The sequence below is a fragment of the Pseudorca crassidens genome, chromosome 9 (genome assembly GCF_039906515.1).
Source record: "Pseudorca crassidens isolate mPseCra1 chromosome 9, mPseCra1.hap1, whole genome shotgun sequence".
Taxonomy (NCBI): domain Eukaryota; kingdom Metazoa; phylum Chordata; class Mammalia; order Artiodactyla; family Delphinidae; genus Pseudorca; species Pseudorca crassidens.
Window position 1 is genome coordinate 23822916 of NC_090304.1, and position 25989 is coordinate 23848904.

The following is a 25989-nucleotide window of genomic DNA, read 5'->3' on the forward strand; positions in this document are numbered from 1 at the left end:
ATCGTTACCACCCAGAGTCTATAGTTTATATTAGGGTCCATTCTTGGAGGCATACATTCAATGAGTTTAGACAAATGTGTAATGACATGTATCCACCATCATAGTATCAGGCAGAGTATTTTCACTGCCCTAAAAATCTTCTGTGCTCTGCTTACTCGTTCTTAGCCATTTTAAACTCTAAAACGGTGTCACCGGTATTTTTCCGAAGAATTTTTTTCAGTATATTTCTTTTTAAAAATATTTATTTATTTATTTATTTTTGGCTTCTTCAGGTCTTAGTTGCAGCATGCAGGATATTCCCTTGCGGTGTGCAGGCTCTTCATTGATTTGCGGTGCGTGGGCTTCTCGGGCTTCTCCCTAGATGTGGCGAGCAGTCTCCAGAGTGCATGGGCTCTGTAGTTGCGGCACGTGGGCTCTCTAGTTGTGGTACGCGGGCTCAGTAGTTGCCCTGCGGCATGTGGGATCTTAGTTCCCTGACCAGGGATTGAACATGTGTCCCCTGCATTGGCAGGAGGCTTCTTAACCACTGGACCACCAGGGAAGTCCCTTCAATATATTTCTATTTTTGCGTGGATTTTTTTCATAAGATTTTTGAGATCTTCAAATTGTAATTTATGGTTAATTTGAAATTCTTGACATATTCAGCTGAGTCATTTGTAGTAAAAAAAATATTTTTAATTGAGAAAATAACTTATAGATGCTGGTAAGAGCAAGGTGATTTTTGCTGGATGAAGGATATTCTCAAAAATATTTTTCTATATTGAAAGAACTAAATATTTCAGCCTAAATATTTCAGATACTATCTTTCAGCTTCCATTTGGAGTAACTATTTTTGACAACTATTTTTAAAGACAAAATTTACTGTAAAGATTGCCTGTATTTATTATTATTTTTAATGCTTCATCAGATTTAAATGGTGAAAAATCATAGGTTTTTTTTTTTTACTTCATTCTGGCACAGAATACCAATTTATCTAATAAAAAAAATAGAAGCCCCATCAAATTATTCTTCCTACATGTTGAGACATTCCAAACTCAATTACCAATTTTCCAAATCAAATCTCATATACTGTTTGAGTGATCATTAGTTTATTTGTTTAGTTCCATCTTTGCTTTAATAAGAAAATATTTCAGGATCTTCTTGTTTGCAAGCTTTGCTTTTATTCATGGCGGTTCTCCAAAAGTTTCAAAAGTTGCACTTTGGGAGCTTTCCATTTATTGCATACTTTAAAGATTTCCAACTGATTTTAAATTGAGTTCAATCAAATTTTAGAGCTCTCATTTTTAAATAAACAAAAATTCAATACATTATAGGACACAGGCTGATTTATAAAATAAAAATTCAAAGACTTAAAAATGTTTTAAATCTGATTGATCACGAGCAGCAAGGAGATAAAGCTCATATTACTGTGCCAACGTGTTGGAGTTTTTTAAATTTCAACATTAACCTTGTCACAAAACATTTGGTAGTTTAGTTGTTGTGGGTGTGTACGTGTGTGCATAAAGTTTGACAATGACAGCTTTTTTTAAAATTGGTAAAATACTGTGACTTGTTTGTACAAAATTATGGCTTATGTGTTCACCCAACCAATTTTGAGTACAATTTGGCTCCACAGGCTGTTTTCATTCAGTAAGAACAGTTTTTACTATATGGCTATGCTTCACCAAAATTTGCTTTTATATTATTAATGGAAAAGCAAATAAGTTTATCATCGTTGTTAAGCATTTTAATTGAATTTACAGCAACATTCAAAAAATCCTCAAGTGTTTCCCTTTGGACAGGATGAACTTCCAAAGCTTTCCTTGGACTCCATGAATTGGATTTTAAAAAGAAATCCAATATCAGAAAATAACTGAACTGATTTTCTATCTGAAGTATCAGTGGTAAAACTGGAATTACTTAACTGTTTGCAAAGTTCTCCATTTTTTCCCTTCTCAGTTGCCCAATACTTTACTTTTCAAATGTGCACAAGAAACCTGAAAGTGAAAACAAGTAAAATTAATTTAGGAAAATATTCCATTGATCTAAGTGAAAATGCTATGCTTCGTAAAGTGATTTGTAACTGTACATTCTGTAGCTGCAGTCATTATCTATGGGCACATTCTTTAAATATCCACTTAGGATTAAGCAGATGCTGATGCTTCTTCTGCAGCAGATTTGTGCCTTCTGGTTTTCAAGTGGTTGGTGATATGGCTATGACACCCTAACTAAAAGGGATCTTACCCTTGGTAGTGAGGGATTTGATAGTAAATGCCAAGCATATTTTGTGCACGTTACACTTTCATCATCATTTGTCTTGAGATACAGAAGCTTAGTATTTAATTGTTCACTAAATGTGTACTTTTAGTTTAGTTATAGATAGCTAGTGGGAAGCAGCCACATAGCACAGGGAAATGAGTTCAGTGCTTTGTGACCACCTGGAGGGGTGGGATAGGGAGGGTGGGAGGGAGATGCAAGAGGGAGGAGATATGGGAACATATGTATATGTATAGCTGATTCACTTTGTTATACAGCAGAAACTAACACTCCATTGTAAAGCAATTATCCTCCAATAAAGATGTTAAAAAAAAAATCGGCTCATTGTTGCCCAGAAGATTTATTGCAAAATAAAAGTATTATCAAACAATAAGAGAGTTGCAGATTTGCACTCCCTGATTAATGACAAAAACCACTGCGCCAGACTGTTTTGACTCCTCCCTATGTACTCTCCAGTAGGATTGGGCAGTGTCTGCTTCCTGCACGCATTCCATAAATGCCTAACTTAGGATTTCCATTTTCCTCTGATCCCAGTGAATGGTGGCCTGGCACTATCATCAGTTTCACAGACTGTGGCAAGACCCACAACTAGCTGCTACATCAAGTGGCCAGCCGGGGTGGCAGCAGCAGCAAATGAGTGTCTCAACACACTGGAGACCAGAAGGAAGTAAATTGTCCCTACACTCTTCTATCTGAGCTCATTAGTAAGAGTGTTAGTTATGCTGAGTGGAAGCATGATCCCACTTGCATAAAATTCTACAAAAGGCAAAACTAACCTATGGTAGAAAAAAGATGACAGCATTTGTTGCCCTGGGGAGTGAGGACAGGGGTGATTGGGAAGAGGCATGAGGAAACTTCCTGGGGTGATGGTAATATACTGTAGCCTGGTAGGTTTGGATTAAAGAGCTGTATGCATTTGTCAAATCTCAGTGAATGCCCACATAAGATTTGTGCATTTCATTGTATATAAATTTTACCTCAAAGTAACAAGTTAAAAATATGCATGATGTAATATTTAGGGTGATATGTATTGACATTTGTAATTTACAAAATAAGATGGATTGATGGATGGAGAGAAGAATAGATACACATGGGATAAACTAAGCCTAACAAAAAAGGTTAATGGTAGAACCTAGGTGGTGGATACAGAGTGTTCACTAGGAAATTATTTCAGCTGTACTGTTTGTTTGAAAATGTTCATAACAAAATGGGGGGAAAACAGCCTACATGTGTGCAGTGGTCAAGAGGGTAGAAAGGGCCACTCTTTTCTGTTTAACCATATCTGTACCCACAGATAACAATTCTCATTGTTAATACTGTTTTTGAATATGTGTAGACATCAGTATAATTATAGGTAATATTACTGTGGCTACAAGTACAGTGGCAGGACCAGTGTGGGCAGATAAGAACCTGTGATATCTTTTCATTTTGTAAATGAATATCTTATGGTAAATCAAGTTTTCGTTACCTCTGTGTGTGTAACACACACACACACACACACACACACACACACATATATATATATATGTATATACATATATATATATATGTATACATATATATACATCTCTCTGCCTGTTCCTCCTGAAGCTTCCACTCCTCAAAGGCTTCCTTGGGGAGGAAGATTTGTTTAGACTCTTTCCATTGCAGAAGCTGCAGGACAGCCAGAAGTCACTCCTGGCCATCGCAGTAGCTATTGTCACAGGTGCACTGTGTTCTTCATTTGCAAAGGGAGCAATGAAGCCTGAGACATTCCAGCACTAGAAACGGTCTAGCTGTCACATGTAGGGGCATATTTATATTTCTTTTTCTCTTGACACTTAAACATTTCTTATATTTTTTCTCCTTTTAAACTAGTTATATAGGCTTGTTACAGAGAAATTTGAAAACACAGAAAAGTTAAATCAAATAAAAATCATCTAAAATATCACCTTCAAGAGAAAATGAGTCACTATGAACATTCTGGTTTGTATATTCTTCTAGCCTTAATTGCATTTATACACTTTTTTTTTAGACAAAGTGGAATTATAGTAAAGCTTTGATTTTGTAAAAATATCTTGAATGTGTACAAGAAGTGTTTCTCCAACTGTTCTTTCTGTTGTCACTTTTCCTAGAGATTAAAATATCAAAGTAGATGTATTAATTTAGCAGAGGGAGAGTTGAGATGTCTCATTAAAACTTGGACGAACTCCCTCTGTCGTAGCTTATTTATCTAAGTAGCTTTCTTAAAATCAACAGCTCCCACTAACAAGACATGCACATTAATGTCCCACAGCCAAATACACTGAGAAGCCGCTACTCCTTCTTTATATTTTGCACGTACCGCAAACATTGGCTGCGATGTGTCAGCTGCTCTGAAGGGCAAGATTAGAAAATTAAACTTCATTTATAACTTCCATGAACCAAAAGAAAACAATCAAAGCACAACCATCCGTGTTACATTGAACTTGGAAGGGAGCATAAATAAGATATGCCTTGCTTTTAACAAAAGCTGCTGGAATCTGGAAGAATCTTTCCTAGCCAAGGATCGCCTTTGAGGTTCACTCCAAACACCAGGCAACCACTAGGGACAGCTAGTCTCATAATTTTGAGTGTTTAAAGTGGAGCAATTCCAGTTCATGAGCGCTAGTATAATTTGTGAAAAAAATACATGCATCACTGACATGATACTCAAAGCTTAACAAGATCTCTTTGCTCCCGGAGTGTATTGTTGGCCGATTGCTCTTAGTTATTAGGTCAGAAGAGACATACAGGGAGAATACTTTGGAGGAGTACACAGAACCAGGTGATTTAATTATTTCTAACATTTCTCTTTTCTTGGTAGCTAATTAGCAAACATTCCTTTCTCTTCCTTAGCTCTTTTGAGGTCATATCAGCAATTATCTGCCCTCCAGTTTATGCAAAACTACCTGAATAACTCAATGCAGAAGAGCTTATCAGCTTTCTTCCATTTCCTTTTGCCCAAGAATGATTAGCCATGAAATATTTCAAACATACAGAAAAATAGAGAGGTAAATAAAGCCACCTGGATTTAACAGAGGTTAACACTCCACTGTACATACTTAATATTTTTTAATAAAACCCTTCAGTCATCACTGCCACATTTACAAGAATATTTGGTTTTTTGCTATAACATGTCTTAAGAACACATCTTTGGGTGTAAATCTCTGACATCTCTCTCTGAAGTGGTTGCATAGCTGTCAGCTCCATGGTCTTTATTGTTCCACTGTGGTCCACTCCACAGGGCAGGGGTGAGACAAAGTGGTCTGGTGGTTGCAGCACGGCTTTGGGGCCATACAGATCCAAGTTCCAATCCCTGCCAACTAGCCGAGAGGATGTGGACAAGTGTCTGTACCTAGTCTCTCATTTGTAAAGTGGGAATAACAATGCCGACTTTGTAGAGATGTTGGGAGGTGATGTACATAAAGCCTTAGGAGGGTACCCAGCACACGGTAAGTAGCTGTTATCAGGTTATCTGTTGTATGTACTGAACAATCCTTATAAAGCTTGGGTCCATATCCAACTGAAACTGTATTTACCAGGAACCAGCCAACCACTCTCCAGATAATTAACCACTCCTTATGTGGAGACTAATACATGTCACCTTGGTATGTGAGGCCAGATTTAGCCCAGTGAAATGGCAGTCTTTTTTTTTAATGGCCCGAGGTGACTTTTTCCCATGCTTTTGATTTCAAAAACATAATGGAATTTTATAGTTTTATAGCACTTACCTTTATGTAAAGTCAAATTACCCCACGAGATAAGGGAGCAGTTGGTTATAAAAGCAAGATGCCTTGTGACCACAGACATTATTTGGCTGTCTTTATTTCTGTAAGCATCTCCTTCTTTTTGTATCCTTAGGTTTATCTATTATTTGTCATTAAAGCAAATTGCCTTTAAAAAACCCCCCACATTTTTAAACTCAGTTTCTCAACCATGGCTGAGGCTCAAACTCACCTGTGTTTAATAAAATCAATCAGGCTTTCCTGGTGGCGCAGTGGTTGAGAGTCCGCCTGCCGATGCAGGGCACACGGGTTCATGCCCCGGTCCGGGAAGATCCCGCATGCCACGGAGCAGCTGGGCCCGTGAGCCATGGCCGCTGGGCCTGCGCGTCCAGAGCCTGTGCTCCGCAACGGGAGAGGCCTGCGTACCGCAAAAAAAAAAAAAAAAAAAAAAAAATCAATCAGCCTATCTATCTCTCTATGTATTTATCTATCTATCTACCTACCTACCTACCTACCTATCTATCCCAAGGCCCCCAGCCAAGACAGACTGGACTCTCTGGAACTGGGAGTGATGGGGTTGGGTAGAATAAGGGTGGGCAGGATTAATGTTGCACTCAAGTGAGGTTGTTGTAGACCCAGAATTGAGAATCACACTGGGTTAACTACTTGAAATGGTACCTATCTGAAGAGCAGTATTAGATTTTGGAATTAATCGGAAAGTTCTTTTTTTCCCCTCCAATAGCTCTGCAAGCAGGATGCTGCTATTCTGAGTCTTCTGTTGCAAATTATGTCTTCCATAGGAATGAAGCATACACATGGTCCATCCAAGCACAATGTAAATCAAAACACATGTCTACCTCTGGAACAAAAGCATTTGGACCATCTAACTGGATTCCACTGGAATGAGTCTGTGCGACACCACGCTGAAGTAATTGAAAACCACCCCCCTAAAGACAGTTACGTGAAGGTTAGCCAAAATACAAAAAAAAAAATTGGATTTAACTCAATTAAAAAAATTTTTTTTAAATTGTACAATAAATGCACCACATCCTTTTGCAAACAAAACCACACCAAATATCAGAAACTGGCCTAAGAGTACACTGTTTTCCAGACATGAATGTATTACCTAGTCCTGCCAATACTCACCTTCCCGCTCCCCTTTCTTCATTCCCATAAGCTACATGCTCTGATGTAATCAGGCAGCCAAGTGCATCTGAAGATGAAGACCATTAAGAAATCACCCTTCTCTTTATTTATTACAGTTTCCATGGCAAGACCAAAATAAAAGACAACTGTGTTTCAAAGCAACAACAATAAAGGAAGCAACATCTCTCTCAGGCAGGCAAATCTTTAAGTAAAAGTTATACTGTCCAGTGTGAGACGATGCCATGTGCCCTTCCCCAAACTAAGAGGCATGACTCCTCATGGCGCTGGCCACGTGTAGACACAAACTCCAGAGACCAAGAACCCACTGCTAGAAGGTGCTGACTTTTATATTGTCTTTCGGGATCCTGTTGCTAAGTTTCTCTTTCAACTGACTTCCAGATATCAGACGTGAAATCTCCGGGGCTTTCCAGGCCACCTAATTCAAAGTGATTAGGAACCTGAGTAGGGTCAGAATGCTGGCTGACTTCTTTCAACAAACAGGGACCTAGAATTTGGGCTACTGAGATATTTAGCCAGTTCTATCTCTCTGGACAGAGTCAGCAGGTAAAATGTTTTCTAATGCTTGAGGCAGGCAACTCCAAATCTAGATGCCCCCTCCCTCTAAGAAATCGGGACCGCCAGACTCATTAGTAACATAGTGGTATACTCCCTCACTGCAGCCTCATCCTTATTTTGTCACCTTGGCCTTGTATTCAAGCACCTTGGCCCATGTCAACTGCAGCAATTTGCTTTCCCCTTCAATAAAGGCTCCAAATATATGGTCATTAGTTTCCCCAACCATCTAGCCCAATGACAGTATTCTCCTTGATTAGCTTCCAAGAGCCCCCCCATCCTACCCCCTCACCCTACCCCAGAAGAAAGTGGAAAATTAGGCATAGAGAGAATGGTAAAAGCAGTAGTTTCTAATAGTTTGCTCTTTTTTTTTTTTTTAAAGGGAGGAAATTCCGTTTGTGGATGTACTTAGAGCAAAAATGGTATCTTGGCTTTGGACTTGCCCCTACATTCATTCATGTTGGTACTTTTTATTTAGTTTTGATAGTAGATAGGTTCCCCCTGCCTAAAAACCCAAAGGAAAAAAACCCAATTCTTTAATTTACTCACATCCTGCTGGGCTTTCTCAGGCTAATCATTTTCATACCAGCTTCACCTTCAACTGCAACATCCTAGTTTGAAGGAAAGGGGGAGAAGGTCTACTGGAGGTTGCCCCAACCTCAGAGGGAAAGAGGGAACCCTACATGCCTCTTCCTGGGAGCCAACACCAGAGCTGCCCTAGGCTATTTCAAAAGGTCAGCAGGCTCAGTTCCAGAAGAAAACACTACACTTACTCCCCAAGCTGCCAGGGCTCAGAGAGGCATAAAGAATTAATTAAGTAAATTAACGGACAAAATCTGGTAACTGCCAGCTCCTGGAAACCCGAGAGATAAACAGTAAGTTATCCTCACCCTGCAGGTGGATGAAGAGACTATCTTGATGCAACAAAAATAAAGGAATGCTGTGCTCTGCAGTCTTGGAGAGGAACTCTCCTCCTGTCCTTGGGGGTAACCCCTTGTCCCTGGCTCTGGGAGACCACTTGACCAGCAAGGTTGACAGCTCCCCACACACAAAAATAGCGTAACCCTTGTAACCACTTGCAACTTGGGCCTGTGGACTAGTTTTATTTAAAGGGGGATTTTTAATTCTTTTCTTCCTATCATGGCAGTTCACACTGTGCCTCATCCTGCTCTTTCTATTGAGGTTCAGTCACACTGAAGTGGACACTAAGGGTGGTCAAGAAGCCACAAACGGGGGAAGGGGGAAGACGAGGCAGTAAAGAGGGCCATAATGCCCACTTTGTCTGATTGATAAGGATAGTCACGATCTTGGGAGAGGGATGGTGAGGATTTTGTGTAGGTAATATGTGAGACAGGACTATAAAATAAAGACACTGAGTTTACTGCCTGGATGCCAAACTGAATATGTATATGGACCACAGGTCTTTTAATTTTAAGCCCCGGCTGGCAAATCCACTTCCCGCTCCTCCTATGCAGCCCACCTTCATCCCTATGCAGCCATCAGTTCCTACCAAAGCAGAGTTCCAAGGCCCTCTAAGTATGGGAGTCCTGGCCACTGGCTATAATTTTGCCCTCTGAAATCTTTGTGTCTCCTGAGTTTGCACATTGACTCTGGCATTATATTCTTAAACTATAAAGTCCTCCCCTTTATGCCCATTCAGAAAGCCTAAGCAAACAAGACTAGTTAGTCTGAGAAATAGCCAGTTTACTCTATGGTCACTGCCCAAGAGCCATGGACCACTAAAAAGATGCCTCGGATGTCAGAGAGCCCAAATGCCAGTCCTCCCTCTATCCCTAACAGCCATTTGACTTTAGGAAAGGCCCGTCTTTTCTTTGGATTTAAGTTTTCTCCTTTATTAAAAAAGAGAAGCTGTCTAGACAATCAGCCCTATCTCTTTCAGCTATAAATTCTGTTTTGCAATGGCAAGGCTGAAGATCTGAGAATCTGTGCCTGCCAGAAGGGCTTAAAAATAATAGTACCTAACATTCAAGTACTTTACATATATTAACTCATTTAATCCTCTTTAGAACCCTATGAGGAAGGTATTATAATGATGACCCCAATTTTTCAGATGGGGTAAAGTCAGAGAGGTCGAGCAGCTTGCCCTGTGTTACACAGTAGTGGTGGAGTGGGGGTAGGAGCTCGGGCAGTCTGGCTCTAAGGTGAGTGCTTATAACCATGGATACAGGATAACCGGCAGATTGGAGGACTCAGCTTCCCTCTTCTTCGCTTGCTTAGGTGAGAAAGGAAGTGTGAGAATCACAGTTTACCTCAACAGCATGTACAAAGAGCCAGGACAAAAGGTAGACGGTGCCCTCTCTACCACCTGCTGGATTCCCCTGCATTATTTAGCGCACACATTACCATAGACAAACACAAGCACTTCATGGCAATGGTGTAAATTAGGGTGATTCTGACAGCGAAGCCTAAAATCATTAAAACGTAAACTGATCAGCCTGGGATCTCTTTGCCACCTACTGACCTATCAGTGCATTGACGCGGTTTGGGGGAAACAGTCATTAGATGTTGACTTTTATTATTAGATGAGGGAACACAAGAGGCCAGATGTGTTTTATTATTAGATGAGGGAACACAAGAGGCCAGGCAAAGAGAGCTACTTTCCAGACTAGTTTAGAAAAAGAGCTGTCTCCAGGGGTCTTCCAAACAAAGCCACTGAGGTCCTAACTGCCCTATTCTGGACTCCTAGCTTTAGCCTCCTCAAAGGCAAGCGCCTTTCACCGAGCCCAACACCAGTCCAGCAAGATCTTTGCCGAGGAAAAGACAACATGCTTGATCATTTTTAAAGTAGGTCCGGTAAGAACCGTAAGACTCTCTACCAGTAAGACTCTCTACCAGGAAAGTTCTTGCCAATTCACTGCAGAAAGGTAGTGATGAGAATTTATCCTATCTTGATTCTAAGCTCATAGCGTGAGGGCCCAAGATCCTGAATTGGGCCTCTTTTCAATGGTTAATTGCTATAGAACAGTTTCTTAAATGGAGTGTTGTTTATTTGTGTGCCCTTGGGGTTTTTCCATAATTAATCCTTTTGGAGCAGGGTGGGGCTGGGCTGGGAACAACACAATATAACTGGTTGCAGCTGTCCTTATGCAACCCAGCACATCCACAAGTTAAACACTACCTTTTGGGGGAAACCAACACAACTATGCTGTTTTATGCAGCTTCAGGCTGCTAGTGCTCATTGATAGGTACTATCACCAACTTGGGAAAAGTCCTATATATTGATACTTTCTGTGACCTTATCAACCAAATGGCCTTGTGGCATACATGCTGTCAAACTGAATGAAATACCTTCCTTCTCCTGAGCTAAAAGTACACTGTAATAAGAAGCTGTAGGTTCTTTGCTACCATGTCATTGATTTACCTCCTGTACTTTGTCAACCCAGGAGAGCTATGAATCACTCTTCCCTTTCCAGCTAACTGAAACAGGTTCCTTTTGATACAATCTATTCTTAATCTAGATTTATTTGTTCTGGATCCTGATGCATTCTTAGAGGATTACCTCTTATCAAAGGCAGCTCTCCCTCAGTGTTTAATGATAATTTTTATTTCAAGCTCTTCCTGACTAGTGTGTTTGCCCTTTCTCAGGGCTTTCTACTCCTAGGAATACCTGAGTCACATGTTATTAGATTGCCAGCACTCATTAATCACAGGCGGGGGGTCACTCCCACGGATCACTGAACAGTGTTAAAATTCTGATGTCTTTTAGGAGTTGGGCTCAGAGATAATCTCTTATCTTTCTTTCCTCTCTTCATATTCATTAATTTTAATTTCCAGGTGCGCAACAGGACACTTATTCATTCAGCCACTAGTTGAGGAATTACCACGTGCCTGGCACTTCTGCCTGGGTGCTGGAGATAAAAAAAACATGGTCTGCTTTTAGGAAGCTCACAATATGGTGAATAAGAAAGGTCATGATTAGACAAAGCAAGAAGGACTCTAAGGAAAGATCCACAAGGCATTTATAGGTGTGCAGAGGACTGTTTGACTCCACCTGCAAGATCCCAGAAGAATACATCCAAGAGCCAAGAAGTGATGCTTGCCTGAACTTTACTTTAAAAGGCAAGTAGTGGGGCTTTCCTGGTGGCGCAGTGGTTAGGAGTCCGCCAGCCGGTGCAGGGGACACAGGTTCGTGCCCCGGTCCGGGAGGATCCCACATGCCGCGAAGCGGCTGGGCCCGTGAGCCATGGCCGCTGGGCCTGCGCGTCCGGAGCCTGTGCTCCGCAACGGGAGAGGCCACAGCAGTGAGAGACCCGCGTACCGCAAAAAAAAAAAAAAAAAAGGCAAGTAGTGGTCATTTCGGGGGAATGCAGATGGATCTATGTGGATGCAGCAGAGGGACATAATTAAGGGAGAAGCTGGAGAGTCATGGCCAGATCATGAAGGGCTTTGTCCCTTAGGCTAAGAAATTTTAACTTTATCTTAAAAAGGAGCCACGGAAGGAAAGGGACAGCAGGATTGTAATACAGAATGGTATCATGAAAGGACAATATCCCTGCTAAGTTCATGATAAGATTCTGTGTCCCCATTTGCTTCATCTGGCATTGCTTCTTGGCCCCAGGGACAGCATACAGAGCATGTGGAGACCAGTCAGGACTTACCACCAGTTCATGGCATCAGTCTACCTCTCCAAGAGACTTATAGCAATGACCTTCCTCAGGCTCTCAGGGAGAGCTGTGCTTGTTCTGTAGTCTGGTCTGCAGAGGATTACAGGATAGTGATTATCCTGGAAGCCTTCCTGGAACAAGATCTCTTTGCATAAGGTCATGAAATGAGGGATCCAGGTGGCAGAGAGCAGTCGTAGATGGGAAGATAGGGGATGCACAGAGGCAGAGACACAAGTCAGCAAGCCCCACGTGTGACACGTGAAATACAGAGGGGTAGGGGAAGAGGTAGGAAACGTGGTGAAAGGGATCAGATCTGTTGGTTCCCTTTGTCCCACGACCACATTGCTGCACAGAACATTACACATTTCCAAGTTGGAGTAGCTAAGGTAGAAGGAAATAGAGTAAATGGTCTCAGCACAAATGTGAGGCACTAGCAAATCAGTAAAACCAATCACATAGTTTGCTTGCTTTTGTTTCCAATCTCTGTTCTCCATGCCCAAGAGCAGCCTGCCTGTCATTATCAGGTTAGACATTCTCCCTTTGAAATTATGCATTCACAGGTCTTAAGGAAGCTTTTAGATAGAAATGTCATTACTTAAAAAAAATGTAATGCCCTAATCATCTCCTATTTTCGCTTCTATCTGTAGCATAGCTCATGTGCCCTAATGTACTTAAGGCTCACCAGAGGACTTGGGAACTGATGAGGAAAACAATTTGACTCCTAATGGTCCCGGACAGATCACGCCCCCCACCCCTGGACACTGGCTTTTTAAATTGTCCATGAGAAGTTTTGGGTAAAGTGAATTAATAAATAACAGAATTTTATGAGTACATGCAATTTTAGGTTTATCTGACTTCATGCACTGGCCTCCCTGCTCCACAACCCATAATCTTTTCCCTCATATATATGTTTTATGATGGATTTTTCAAGAATTTAAAAGAAAAGTTTAAAACTTTCACTCAAGCTAAGGTTCCTTAATTTTCATTAGTAATTTCATTGGCCAGGATGTGTTACAGGGACAAAAGCAGTTTCAAAATTGCTGGCTCAGTCTCGTTGCCTGCAAATAACTCTCAGCCTAGCAAAGAAGAAGGTTTTGGTGGTGTGAGTGTCTCCAAAGATACACTTATGCTAGTATGTAATTCCCCTATTCTCCCCCTTACCCCCACCCCGCCCCAATTGGACCATATTTTCTATTTCCCAGCTATAAGAAAACAGGTTCTGGATACTGTACAATGAACATATAGGTTCAGTATGCTTAATGCTATAGTATTTCCACAAATATATACACTAGTGAGGATTTTGTAAGCACCGTGTAAAATTATCTGAAGGGTATTTTCTAGGTGACTTTCTCCTTTTCATAAAGCAAAAGCCCTTTTGAAACAATGACATCATTCCCTACTTCATGTGTTCTAATTTCAGGTTTTCATGAATTAATTTCAAAAAAGGGATGGAGGCCACCATTGTTTTACATTTGTTTGAGCAGGCTCTACGCCAACACAAGAGCCAATCACGCTTTGCTGTTAAGCTTTACTAAACAAAGACATGAAAATGGGGGCTACTGAGACAGAACTTCCCCATGAGTCAGCAGCCAGCCAAAGATCTCATGGTTCCAACTAATGAGCCCACAGCCTTTCATATCTAGTTCTGCTTTTTGAGTATCTTTTAAGAGTCTAATTTCTGGTCAAGAACTGAGAAAGCGGGCTAGATTCTACTTCTGTAGGATCCGAAGTGGTGCTAGCCAAGATACCCCATGTTAACAGGGGAAGAAAAAGTGGCTGAGCCCCAGAATCTCAAAAAAGAGAACTCGCTCTCCTCAGACCCCATTCTCCTCTCTCCCCGCTGAGGTTCCAAAGGGAAACAATACATGAGCAGAGAGCAAGGCCAGGCAAAGAAAGACATACTGTTAACGGGATTCCTGACTCAAGACTCCCCTGGCGAGCTGGCTTGAACTATAAGCACTCTTTACAGAGGGACAGTTCTTAAATGTAGTCGCACATCAGTGTCACCCGGGGAGGTTTGGTTTTGTTCTGAACTGCAGTTTCAAGTCTCATCTCAGACTTATTTCCAGGGGTGGGGGCCAGGATTCTGTATTTTAAAAAGCATGGCATATTGGCATGTCTTCTCCTGCCCCCATCACCACTGGCATTAGGGGACCACTAATCTGAGTCGGAAGGTGTAAGGCCAGTAGTGTGCTGAAACTGGCTTGTACCAGCTCACAAAAGCTGACTGTTGAATTTTGCAAACCCTTATCAAAAGTTAATTATATAAGCTTACTATTAAATAAATTATATCAAAAACAAAGCTAATATGCAAAGCTCATCATGTCCTAATCACTTAACTACATTTTACTATTATCTATGTTCTTGAGGTTTTTACATCTGTTGTATAGGCACTGGTGGGAAATGCTATATAATGGTGCATGGCCATGCATCTCTTCCCAACTCCATGTTCAGTGACAACACATTGGTAGCTTGAGATCAGAACATTTATATCATGGAAATCGGCAAACGCTAAAAAATTGGGGCTTGATTTATTGTTGCCTATAGACTTAAAGTGATGGAAAAATATAAATAATGCAGATTAAACTTTAAAGTATGTCATGCCTGTAGCTGGTACATTGTGAATAGCACAAAATTTGAGGAAATGTTCTTTAAATATTTGAAAACTGTCTGGTTTTAGAAAGGATGCTACTCTCTTCATTAACAAGCAAAATTCCAAAATATGACATCTTTGTTGTTTTAACTATCATCTTACTCTTTCATGTAAAGAAAAACATCAACCAGCATTCATGTCAGGAACCACACTTATTCATCAACTGCAATCATAGCTTGGCTACAGATACAAGGCTTCCATAAAATCAATGAAAGCATTCTTGGAGAATTGGTGAGCTATAAAAAATTTACAATAGAGTATTGTACATTCTATTGTGTGTGAACTGTATATTTTATTGAATTCTTACTGTATTTATAATATACTGTTTAATAGTATTGTATATTCCATTAAATTTGCAAATTGTATATTTTTTGTATATCAGTAGAATTTCTAATAGACTTACATTTGATTATATATGTATATACATTTGTTTTCCAGAGAGCTGGTTGTTAAAACATTTACCAGCACACCACTGCCTAACCCAAGAACAAAAACAGGTTGAACAGCTTCTACACCTTCTATCCTATAGGTCCACGCCCTTATCTCAGCTCTTCAGTTTACCATTCCCCTGTCAAGAAAAACACAAAGAATTGTACAAGAACACAAATCAAAAGGAAAAGAGATTTTCCTGAAGATGCAAAGCAGATAAGTGAATCCGCCTAATCCAGCCTTTCCTAAGGAGGCTGCCTTCCAAGTAGGGACGGCTTTAGGCTGATCTGACCACACATGCCATGTGGAAAGGATAAGAGAATCCTAACAGGTGGCAGGCAGTCTTGGCACCATAGCCTAATAAATGTCCTCCCCCTTGAATCCACATCAATGGCTCCTTGGGAGCAGAGAGGTGGGTAGAGGCGTCAAAGTAGTGAACAAGGAGTTTGATCTTTTGTCAAATTTGGAACATGTTTGGGGTACATGAGGGTCAGTGAGCATCTCCACCTTTCACCAAGCGAAGTGTACACGAATGTTGTCATTGCTTATGATTTAAACATATCTTTCTAAAGGTGAAATAAAATGCAATTACCAAACCAAGATGTACAGAAATTTTAAAAATTCCGTTGCGTGGTAATCCTGTTGTTTGAAACTTTAGGCCACTGCCAATAGCCAACACTAACTACTGAGGAGTTTCCTTCAGTGCTGGAAAAAAAAAATTGCAATGAAACTTTAAAGGTTTCTTTTAACAAAATTTGTCCCTAATCAAATCAGATCTCTGACTGTCCATGTTACTGGTGTGTCCTAGTCCGTGAATCTACTCAATATTATGAGTACTTTTACATTTGTCACAGTCTTATCCCCCCTCCAACTTCTTTTCTTTAAAAACAAAAGAAGCAGAAGTCCACCGAATATCTGTTATTTTTATCTGAGTACCATGTGGTAGAAACTTCTACTAAAGAGTCATCCTCCAATTAAAGTGTAATTTTTCAATTATGAAAAAACACAACTGATGCAGATAAGGAGTCTTCCGGTAAATTCCTTTTGAATGTCTTATGGTATTGCAAATATAAATGCACAAAAAGACTTCTCTAACCTCTTAATAGAAGGTGAGTCAATGCTACCGTCATAAAAATGTTCACATATTTACCCACCATAAAAGGGAAACTGGCCTCAGAACATCTTAGAGAAAACACAAGGTTATGGGCTAGTCCTGACAAATGCTAATACTTCTACTTAATCGGTATGTTCTTGAAACCTAGGCACAGAACTGCTCCAACAAGATTCCTCAGGTCCTTAAAAAAGGAATGTGTTTGGTGAAGGTTAAACTGACACATTTAGAAGCTGAGACAGATGAAGAGTGGGAGAAACCCAATCAGCCTGGCATCCTACAAGGTATGAGCCTTGTGTTATATTTTACAAACTAATAACTGCATTGGTGGTAGTAAGGATGAGGGTGGAGGAGCAATACACTTCAAAGAAAAACATATTCAAGACACTTGCAAAACCATCTGGGGAAAATCGAGGAGATATTTCTACTTACCAAGCTCTGGTATCTGTATAGAAAGAACATGTACTTTCAACCACAGAGACATTTATTAAATTAAAATTTATCAGACATTTCTTTTTCCATAGCTCGTTATCTCATAGCAAAACTAAAGAACTTTTTGGTCATCACCCAATAACTTGCCCTCTAAGTGAGAACACTGAGGTGTTTTCCTGTTGGACCCTTAATTATTAATCCACACCAGTTACCACCTCTTTGTGAATCGGAAGGTTAAAGGAATATATCATTCATTAATATTAAAATCTAGAGGACATTAAGATTTCTGAGGCTTTAGCTACAGACTTATTTCTGTAATATTCTTATTTCTATAGTCCTGTAGCAGGTGCTACCGAGAAGTTCAGCAAGGTGTTTTCACTACAATAGAGAGGCATTTCCCCAACTCATAAGTCTTTTTAATGTGCTAACCTCCAGGATTTCCTTTTAAATTGATGTTTTTAAAAGAAGAATCTCTTGTGAGGCTCTGGGACCAACCTGCTTGTCTGAATCCTGTCATCGCCGCTTGTTAGCTGTGTAATCTTAGACAAGTTACTTAACATGTCTTTTGTGAAATGCTGATAATACTAATACCTATCTTACAAGGTTATGATGAAAACTTCTGAGTTAATAATACATGTATAAAACATGGAGAACAGTGCCTGAAACACACTAAGTTAGCTATTACTATTGTATTATTATATTTTCATGGTCAGCATACGTATAGTTTGAAGAAAAGGTCTGTATCTACTTAGTGGGAATGAAGTTAACTAGGTAACCAGAAAATTATATTGAAATATCTACCTAGAAAATAAGAGTACTGTAGAGAATTTCTCAAATGATCCTTTTAAAACATTAATTTATTTTACCAGTTTTTCCATTTTTAAGGCTTTTTAGGAAGCTATTCCTCCCAATATTTTCCAAAGTTGTGATGACTCATTCAGGAAACAAAACATACAAAAGCCCCGTGACACCACTGAATATTAAGTTTCCAATTTTGCCTAATTCATAGGCTCATATACTCTCACCTGCAAGGAATAATGACTTTAAGCATTCTCTGAAAAATGACTGAAATTGAAATTTTAAAAGGACAGAGTTTGCTCTCAGGAACACTTACATCTATATATCTTAGCATCTATTTCCATTCTTCTAAAGTTGCATCAAAGCATAGGTATAAAGAGAATACCTGGAAACTCATCATGATATTCTAATTAGTATTTAATTAACAGGTTGAGATAAGATACATTCTTATTAATTCATCAATAATTAACAGATGATTTGGCGTCAAAATGGAATGCCCACAAATTATTTACTAAGTAATGAAACCTAGTTAACGGTGGTGGCTGTGTAGCACGGCAAGAGCTGCATGTGCTCACTGCTGAGTAAAGTTGGCTTCCACTTCACAAGCATTCGTTCTCAACTAATACATTTAAAGAACAAACTAGCTTGATATTTAGCATTAGAAATACCGAATGGTAAAAGTAAAACTTGATTTTTACCTGCTCCTATGTTTTTGCTCAGCTGAAGAACTCAAAAGATAGGATCCTGATTCTCTGAAAATAAATTCGACTGATGGTCCCTTGAGAAGCAAAACAATGGGCGTGAAGATTTACCTAAAGAAGTGGCTGTCCTGGCAGGTGACTTATTCTATTAATAAAATGCGTTTGCACACACAAGACACCTTCAGAAAAGTCGGGCCTGGAGAAGAGGTAGGAGGAGTGGAGGCATGAAACACATTTCCATCATACAAAGCGTGACCGTTTCTTCCAAACTCAGCCTCTTTCTTTAGGCATGATGAGCTGGCAAAGAATATTTTCTTTGCGAGCAGTAGTGTGTAAAGTTCTCTCTGCTCATGCAACTTGCCACTAGGTAGCTTTCCTCCCAACTAAGTTTCTAAGCTTTGCTGGGATTAAAGTTATTATAGTAATAGGTACAGGTACTGAGTCAAGGTCATGGAAAATGAACTGCTGAGCTTGTATAACAAGTGCTAAATATTTGGTTACTAAAATTAGAGAAACCAGAAACCGTAAGGAGCTGGTCATAACCAGTAATGTAAAAACCTGGTTCAAATGTTACCTCCTCTGTGACACTGGCCTCTCAGCCCAGGTCCTATGCTGATTACTGCAACTCTGAATTGCATTTCATTTATCCGTAGTTTAAGCTGCTTGAGGGTAAGGGCCATTACTATGAATCCTCAGTGCCGACACACAGTAGATGCTCACCATTGTTGAATGAATAATATCTCAACATCTTCTTTTGTTTCACATTTTAATCAATGTTTCACCTAACAGGGGAATTTATTTGAAATAACTCCTACCCACAAAGTAGATCTAACATAGACTGCTATCCCTTACTAAGATGTCTTATCATTTGGAGTTATTCCAAATAACAAGATCGCATTTTATTTCCCAGCCTATCTGGTTGGGTTGTTGTGCCAGCCACTAATTAATTTCTCAGATTCAACTGTACCCTTCAATGCCTGCTCTGAACTTCTGCACTAATCGATGATTCTTCTAAGCAGTTCTCCTTTACAGCAAGCACAGTAAGTTTCTGAGAAGGCGCCTGGGAGACACTGCCAAATTCTAGCTGCTGCCGGACTGCTCAGTGGGCGTAGAACACCCAGTGATGCTTTGCCCCTGCCTTGTGCCCAGAATGGCAGCCCCAGCTCAGCCTGATGACTACCTTCCCACATGGCTCTCCCCACACAAACAGCAGGTGCTCCAGGCCTCCCACCCGCAGTGGCACGGTGACCCTCTCAGCTGAGGCTGACCCGCGCCCTGGAGGGTGGCTTCATAGTTCCCTGGCGACTGCAGACAGATCTGTCCTGGGCAATGCAATGAACTTCTCCAACACCCAGTGGGCTGCAAATACTGGATGCTGACTGATAAGGTGGTCAATATAGAAGGCTTCACCCTGAGATACAGTTGTCAATATAGAAGCCTGGAGCTTCCAAAATAAAAACTGAGGTAATTAATTACCTTTGGCTCTGAACTCGGACCAAAGATATTTATTAAGGTAAAATGTCCTATATCATGTTTTTTATCCTTAAAGAAACTAAGCCCCTAATTTTTTTTTAAGCTTCTATTTTCCCAAGCCTTCTATTTGGAGATAGAAGTTACAACCCTTAACTTCAGCATTGCAGGTTAATAGTTGTCCATAATGAAAACAAAAATTCCCCAGCACTTTCTGCATCAATCACCAGAAAGGCACAAAGCGAACTACTACACTACAGAGAAATATGAATTAAGAGTGGCCATGTAGGGAGGGCTTCCCTGGTGGCGCAGTGGTTGAGAGTCCGCCTGCCACTGCAGGCGATGCGGGTTCGTGCCCTGGTCCGGGAGGATCCCACGTGCCACGGAGCGGCTGGGCCCGTGAGCCATGGCCGCTGGGCCTGCGCCTCCGGAGCCTGTGCTCCACAACGGGAGAGGCCACAGCAGTGAGAGGCCCGCGTACCGCAAAAAAAAAAAAAAAAAAAAAAAGAGTGGCCATGTAGTAGACACATTTTATTATTGAAGAACAGGACCTTCCAATTATTTCAAGTAGAATATGCTATCTGTTAGTACAGAACTATACCTGCAGCAATAACACAACCTAGAAAGTTATATACTGCAGTGTGGTGAGCTTGAATTTTGGCACTTACAAAGACCTAGGTTCAAATCCCAGTTGTGGCGCTTCTGAGCTGTGTGCCTTTGGCCAAATAACATAATCCCTGAGTTTCTTTCCTTATCCTGTCTTGTGATGATGGTTATAAAGTAAGATATACCTACCTTATAAAACTGAGAAGATTAAACAAGGTAAGCAACCATTAGTATGATTTTCCCTCCTGTTTCCTCATTTTATAGGTAAGAGAATATTGAGGCACAGAGATAAAGTTTTTACCAAAAGCACAGTAGTTTACAGATAAAGTTGAAACTAGGCTTAAAATACTCTTGACTTAAGCATGCAAACTTGGGAAATGAAGTATGTACTAAAGACCAGTAGCTCCATTCGATAAGGATAGTAATTTATTAAGTAAATAATAAATTATAGCTGCCTGATAAATGCCATAAGTGTAGAACAAGTGCAATTTATGTGATTAAAAATTTAACATATTCATATAATACTTTATGCTTTATAAAGTGCTATGACTAATATAATTTAATCTGACCACAGTAGCCTTATCTTTAAAAGACCTATTTTTTTAGTTATAGTAGTAATTTCATAGACTAAGAAATTTCAGAAAAAATAAATTACTTTAGGTGTGAATAAAGGAAAATCATGACTAATTAATGATTTTGCTATAATTTCTCAACTTTTAATAAAAGCCCAAGTTTCTCTTAACTGTATATATCATATATAGAAGAGGTTAAATTAGAGGTTTAAAAAGTAGCCACTTTGCTAGGAAGAATAAGGTTGCTTGGATTTGTTGCAAAAAATATAAGTAAATGTGAAAGTAAACTTTGTATGGTCAAAGAAATAAAAGACTGCCACTAACAGAGGCAAATGGTTTTTCAAAATACATCTTTGTACCCTACAATTTCAATTCAATGGTGTCTTCAATATTACAAGTCTAGAGAAACCACACCTTCCTTCAGTCCTCCCCGGCCCCATCTCTTGAAATCAACAGACACTAGAAAATAAATTTTAAAAATCCACAAAACTATTTCAAATGATTTTATTAGAAAACTGTTGTGTTTCCCATTTACAAAAAGCTTAAATGTTTCCTGAAATATACCACTTGCTGTACATAACTTATCAGAATCTTAACCTTTTGTACACTGGTGATGGGGGCCATGGAGGGTGGTGTTTTGGACTGGGAAACTGCATCACTGTTGCTGCATTATCCGATAGCACACACCAACCCCACATATTCATAATATACACAGCAAATGAACATGTCGAATATTCTTAAGTTTCTCCCGTCTTTAAAGCCCCTGACCTGGTACAGAATCTAACCAATGGACACTTTCATTATAGCAAAAGCTTCCAGCTGGTCCTGCTGATGGCTGTCCTCTCCATTTTGACCTACCTTGCATATTGTGGCCAGATTAACTTGAAAGTAATTCTGCCGTTACTTCCTTTTTCAAAAGTCAACAAAAGTTTCCCATTAATAACGTCACCATTTAAAATAATGGTTAATTCTTACCAGCAAAACGCTTGGTTCTTTCATTTCCTCACTTCACCTGAGAAAAAGTCCACCATGATGCAATGAGTAATAAGGACAAATTTTCCTTGAAAACTGAGAATTGTCAGTTTTATTTTTCTCCCACACTCTAACTACAATATATTAACTCACAGCACCACCTATCTTTCAATAAAAGGTTAGGAAACTAGTTTTACTTTTAGCATAATGCCCAAATATCTGGCCTGTACAATTTAGTGTGAAATTAAGTCTAAAATGCAGGAAGGAAAAAAAAAAATCTGAAAATAGAAGTTCCATTTGACATGTATATAAAACACTTATACCAGTATGTATCAATTTCTTAGTAATGTTTCAAACAAAGGAGTCTGGCCAGCAGTATACTGAAGATTTTAATCTGCCACAAAATAGACAGTGAACTGTGCCTGAAGATGTTAACTCGAAGTCGCAATCAGGGAGAAGCAGGGCCGTTTTGACTTATAAATTTTAATATTCATTGATATTTTCATGCCCAAGCGTTAACTAGAATGTGTGTTGCCTTTTCCTTAGAAGTCTTCCCAACATTTTGGTCATTTTCCTTGTTTAAATAAGAAAAAAAAAAAAAAAAGGTATAAAATTTCATTTTCATATGCTCTCAGTGTGATCCCTATCAGTACTACAAGTAAGTATAAATTTATAACGTGGAAGACAGCCTGCTCATACAGCACACAGTTCATCCTCTGTTTAAGGATCCCAGTCAAGACACCATACCCCTTTCTCAAATCAGTGTTATTCTCTGACCTCACGCTGCAACAGAACTATTTTTAGAAATGATGATTTTCTTACATAAACCTAAGCAGTATAGAAATAGTATAGAAAATATTTTTTGGTCAGAATGAACGGGCATTTGTTCCAACAGCTGAGAAGTCAAACCATGAAAAGTCAAACCATGAGAAGCAACTGATTATATGAAAAGCCTGGCTGTGATGTCCATGAAGAATTAAAATGTCTTGAATTTACAGAGCATTTCTCCTGTGCAGTCCATGTCAGCTCTGTAAGGCAGGCAGGGGCGGGTATCACCACCCATTTCACCTACAGGGAAACAGATGCACTACAGTTTAAGCGTGTCAGTCCATTGGAAAAACAGAACTCCAAGCCAAGGGTGATTTACAGCTGTTTCACGTTCTATTCCTCAGATTTAAAAATTAGAAAAAAAAATTAATAATTTCAGTTAAAACTGATTGAAAATAATGTAACTCATGAAAGTTATTTTGAAAACAGCATTTGGTTACAATTTTCAGTAATATGACAAAAGTTTTGAAGACTATTTTTAAAGAATAGCTTGTCAAAACTAACTGGATTAAGCAACTTCTTAGCAATTGATATACTGGGGCTCTAATTATTTTAGAAAGCTCTTTTGTTAGAGCGTAAGTAGTTCATCATGTCATAGCATACAACTTGTACCACATAGTTTTTCTTCTGGTGATTCTCATCAGCAGAGAGTAACACGGCTCTGTGACTAGTTAATTAAATCACCATCCAATTCCAGTTACAGTTAGCTTGTCAGTCATAGCAGAGTTGTTAAAAGAGAGAAATAAGCTCTTCTAACCTTTACAACAATTAGTCAAATTTTCATATTATCAATGGCATAAAAAGGATAGTTCTCACCTGCTTCACAGGCCTTCTATTCTTTCTGAAGTTTTACATTTCACATCCATTTTTTCCTAATGTCATATTACAGTTGACCCTTGAACAACGAGTTTGAACTGTGCATGTCCACTTACACGTGGAGTTTTTTCAGTAAATACCTAGTATAGTACTACCTGATCCCCGGTTGATTGAATCCCCAGATGCAGAACCATGGATATGAGAACCAACTGTAAACTTAAACGCAGATTTTCAACTGCTTGGGATCAGCTCCCCTCACCCTCACAAGGGTTAACTGTGATTTTAAATTCTTTCTCTCCTCCTGTAGAATCCCTTTTAAGCTATTCCAGGGAAATTACTAATATACATCCAGGTACTAAACTTCTGTGTCATGACATTTAAAATACAATAGAAATTTTTATATTTTCTCATATTTTATTGCACAGTATAAACTTGATTAAAATGCACTAAGTAACAACATGTGTTTAAATCAACACTAACTTAAAATGTTAGGTAGGAAATAGCATAACTTACTTTAATATATCCCAACTCAGTATGAAGGTGAGCAGTTTATTTCTGAAGGTTTAGATGTTTTCACTGTAGTTTATTATCAAAGCAAACAAAATATTTTGGTCTCTTTCTTCACCTTTGATTCTTTTTAATTCTTCTTCTTTAGTTCACAGTGTCACAGAAGTGTAAAATAAGACTGATAGAAACCACTCTAAAACATATGGCTTTATATACATAAAAAATTCAATAATGTTGCCACAACCCCTAATACAGAGTGATTCTTATTTATCTGCTAGTATCCAGAATAAACTTCTGTACATACTAAATTGTTCAAGTATATCTAGAGCAGTGCTTATAAAAGTGACGTCCCACTGCTACATTAATGGGCATCTCTTTGAAGACCACTTCTAATTTCAACACAATTAAGGTAGAGTTCTAAAATTTTTTGCTTTTACAACTTATCATACATCCTCAAATATTCTAAAATGCTCCAATGAGCCAAATATCTAATTTAATTTACATCTAGCTGAACATCCCTTTTGTACAGCACCAGTGGTTAAATTAAAAATGCATCTGACTAACCAAATGTTCTCTTCCTTCCGTTAGTTACAGTTTGTTATTTATTTATATAACTCTGAACCCAAAATGAAAATGAAGACAACTCAGGTCAAACTCTTTGACCCTAAATAAACATTTCATTCACTTTACACTTAAATACCTAATTGTTTTCCTATAGTGTATGTTTCTCAGTAACAATGATACAATTAACTAAGCCAAAGACCAACTTCTCATCTTTGAGGATTAGGCAAGTCGGATAGGATTCTCCAGGTTTGCTTTAAAACTTTCCAGAAACCTGGTAGCCAGTTCATCATCTACCACTCGGCTGTCACTGGACATTGTGACCGTTATGAGCTGGTGTTGCTGCAGTTTGGCATTACCCTCTTCATCCTGAGTGAGCTTCAGCACAGGTCGGAATCTCCCAACAGCCAAAATGCAGGCCTGAGGAGGGTTGATCACTGCAGTAAATTCATCGATGCCAAACATCCCCAAATTGGAAATACTAGGGGAAAACAAAAAGCTCTGAAGATGGCATGTCCTTAATCAAAGAACCCTTTCCCTGAGTCATATATTTTTACTTTATTAAAAAACTGTGCCACAGAACCTTATTCCAAGTTACTCAAAGACCAAAGACAAAGAATACCATTTACAGTAGGATCAAAAAAACAAGTATCAACACACAAATATTGTATCTAATATAAACATTTATTCAGCATTGAACTCGAAGTCCTAGGCAGAGGAATATGGCAAGGAAAAGAAATAGAAGGTATGAAGACTAGAAAAAAGAAATTAAACTTTATTATTCACAGATGAACTGATTGTGTACAAAGAAAATCTAAGCCTCTATAGATAAACTAGTAAGATTAATAAATGAATTTAGCGTAGTCACTAGATAATAAGTCAATATAAAAATTTATATCTATATACAAGTTGCTTTCATTAGAAAATAATACCATTTACAATAGTATACAAAATATCTAGGACTAAATCTAATGAAACGTATATAAGACCTCTAAACAAAAAATTATAAAACACAACTGAAAGAAATCAAAGAACAAGTAAACAATGGTTTATACCACGCTCATTCACTGGAAGACTCAACGCTATAAGGATGTCAATTCTCCTTAAACTTAAATTGATCAAACAATTCAATGCAATCCCAATAAAAATCTGAGCAAGATTAGTGTGTGTGTGTGTGTGTGTGTGTGTGTGTGTGTGTATGAAAAATG

At 39.0% G+C, this 25989-nt stretch overlaps 1 protein-coding gene across 1 annotated transcript in view; it reads right to left on the reverse strand.

Annotated features, from left to right (window-relative positions):
- Positions 1-22335: 22335 nt before the first annotated feature.
- The window catches only part of PDHX (pyruvate dehydrogenase complex component X), a 77438-nt gene continuing 73784 nt past the window's right edge, over positions 22336-25989 (reverse strand). The window contains exon 11 of the mRNA XM_067749448.1: positions 22336-25262. Coding sequence (XP_067605549.1) covers positions 25004-25262 — 259 coding nt within the window. The 3' untranslated portion in view covers positions 22336-25003. The remainder of the gene's footprint in view (positions 25263-25989) is intronic.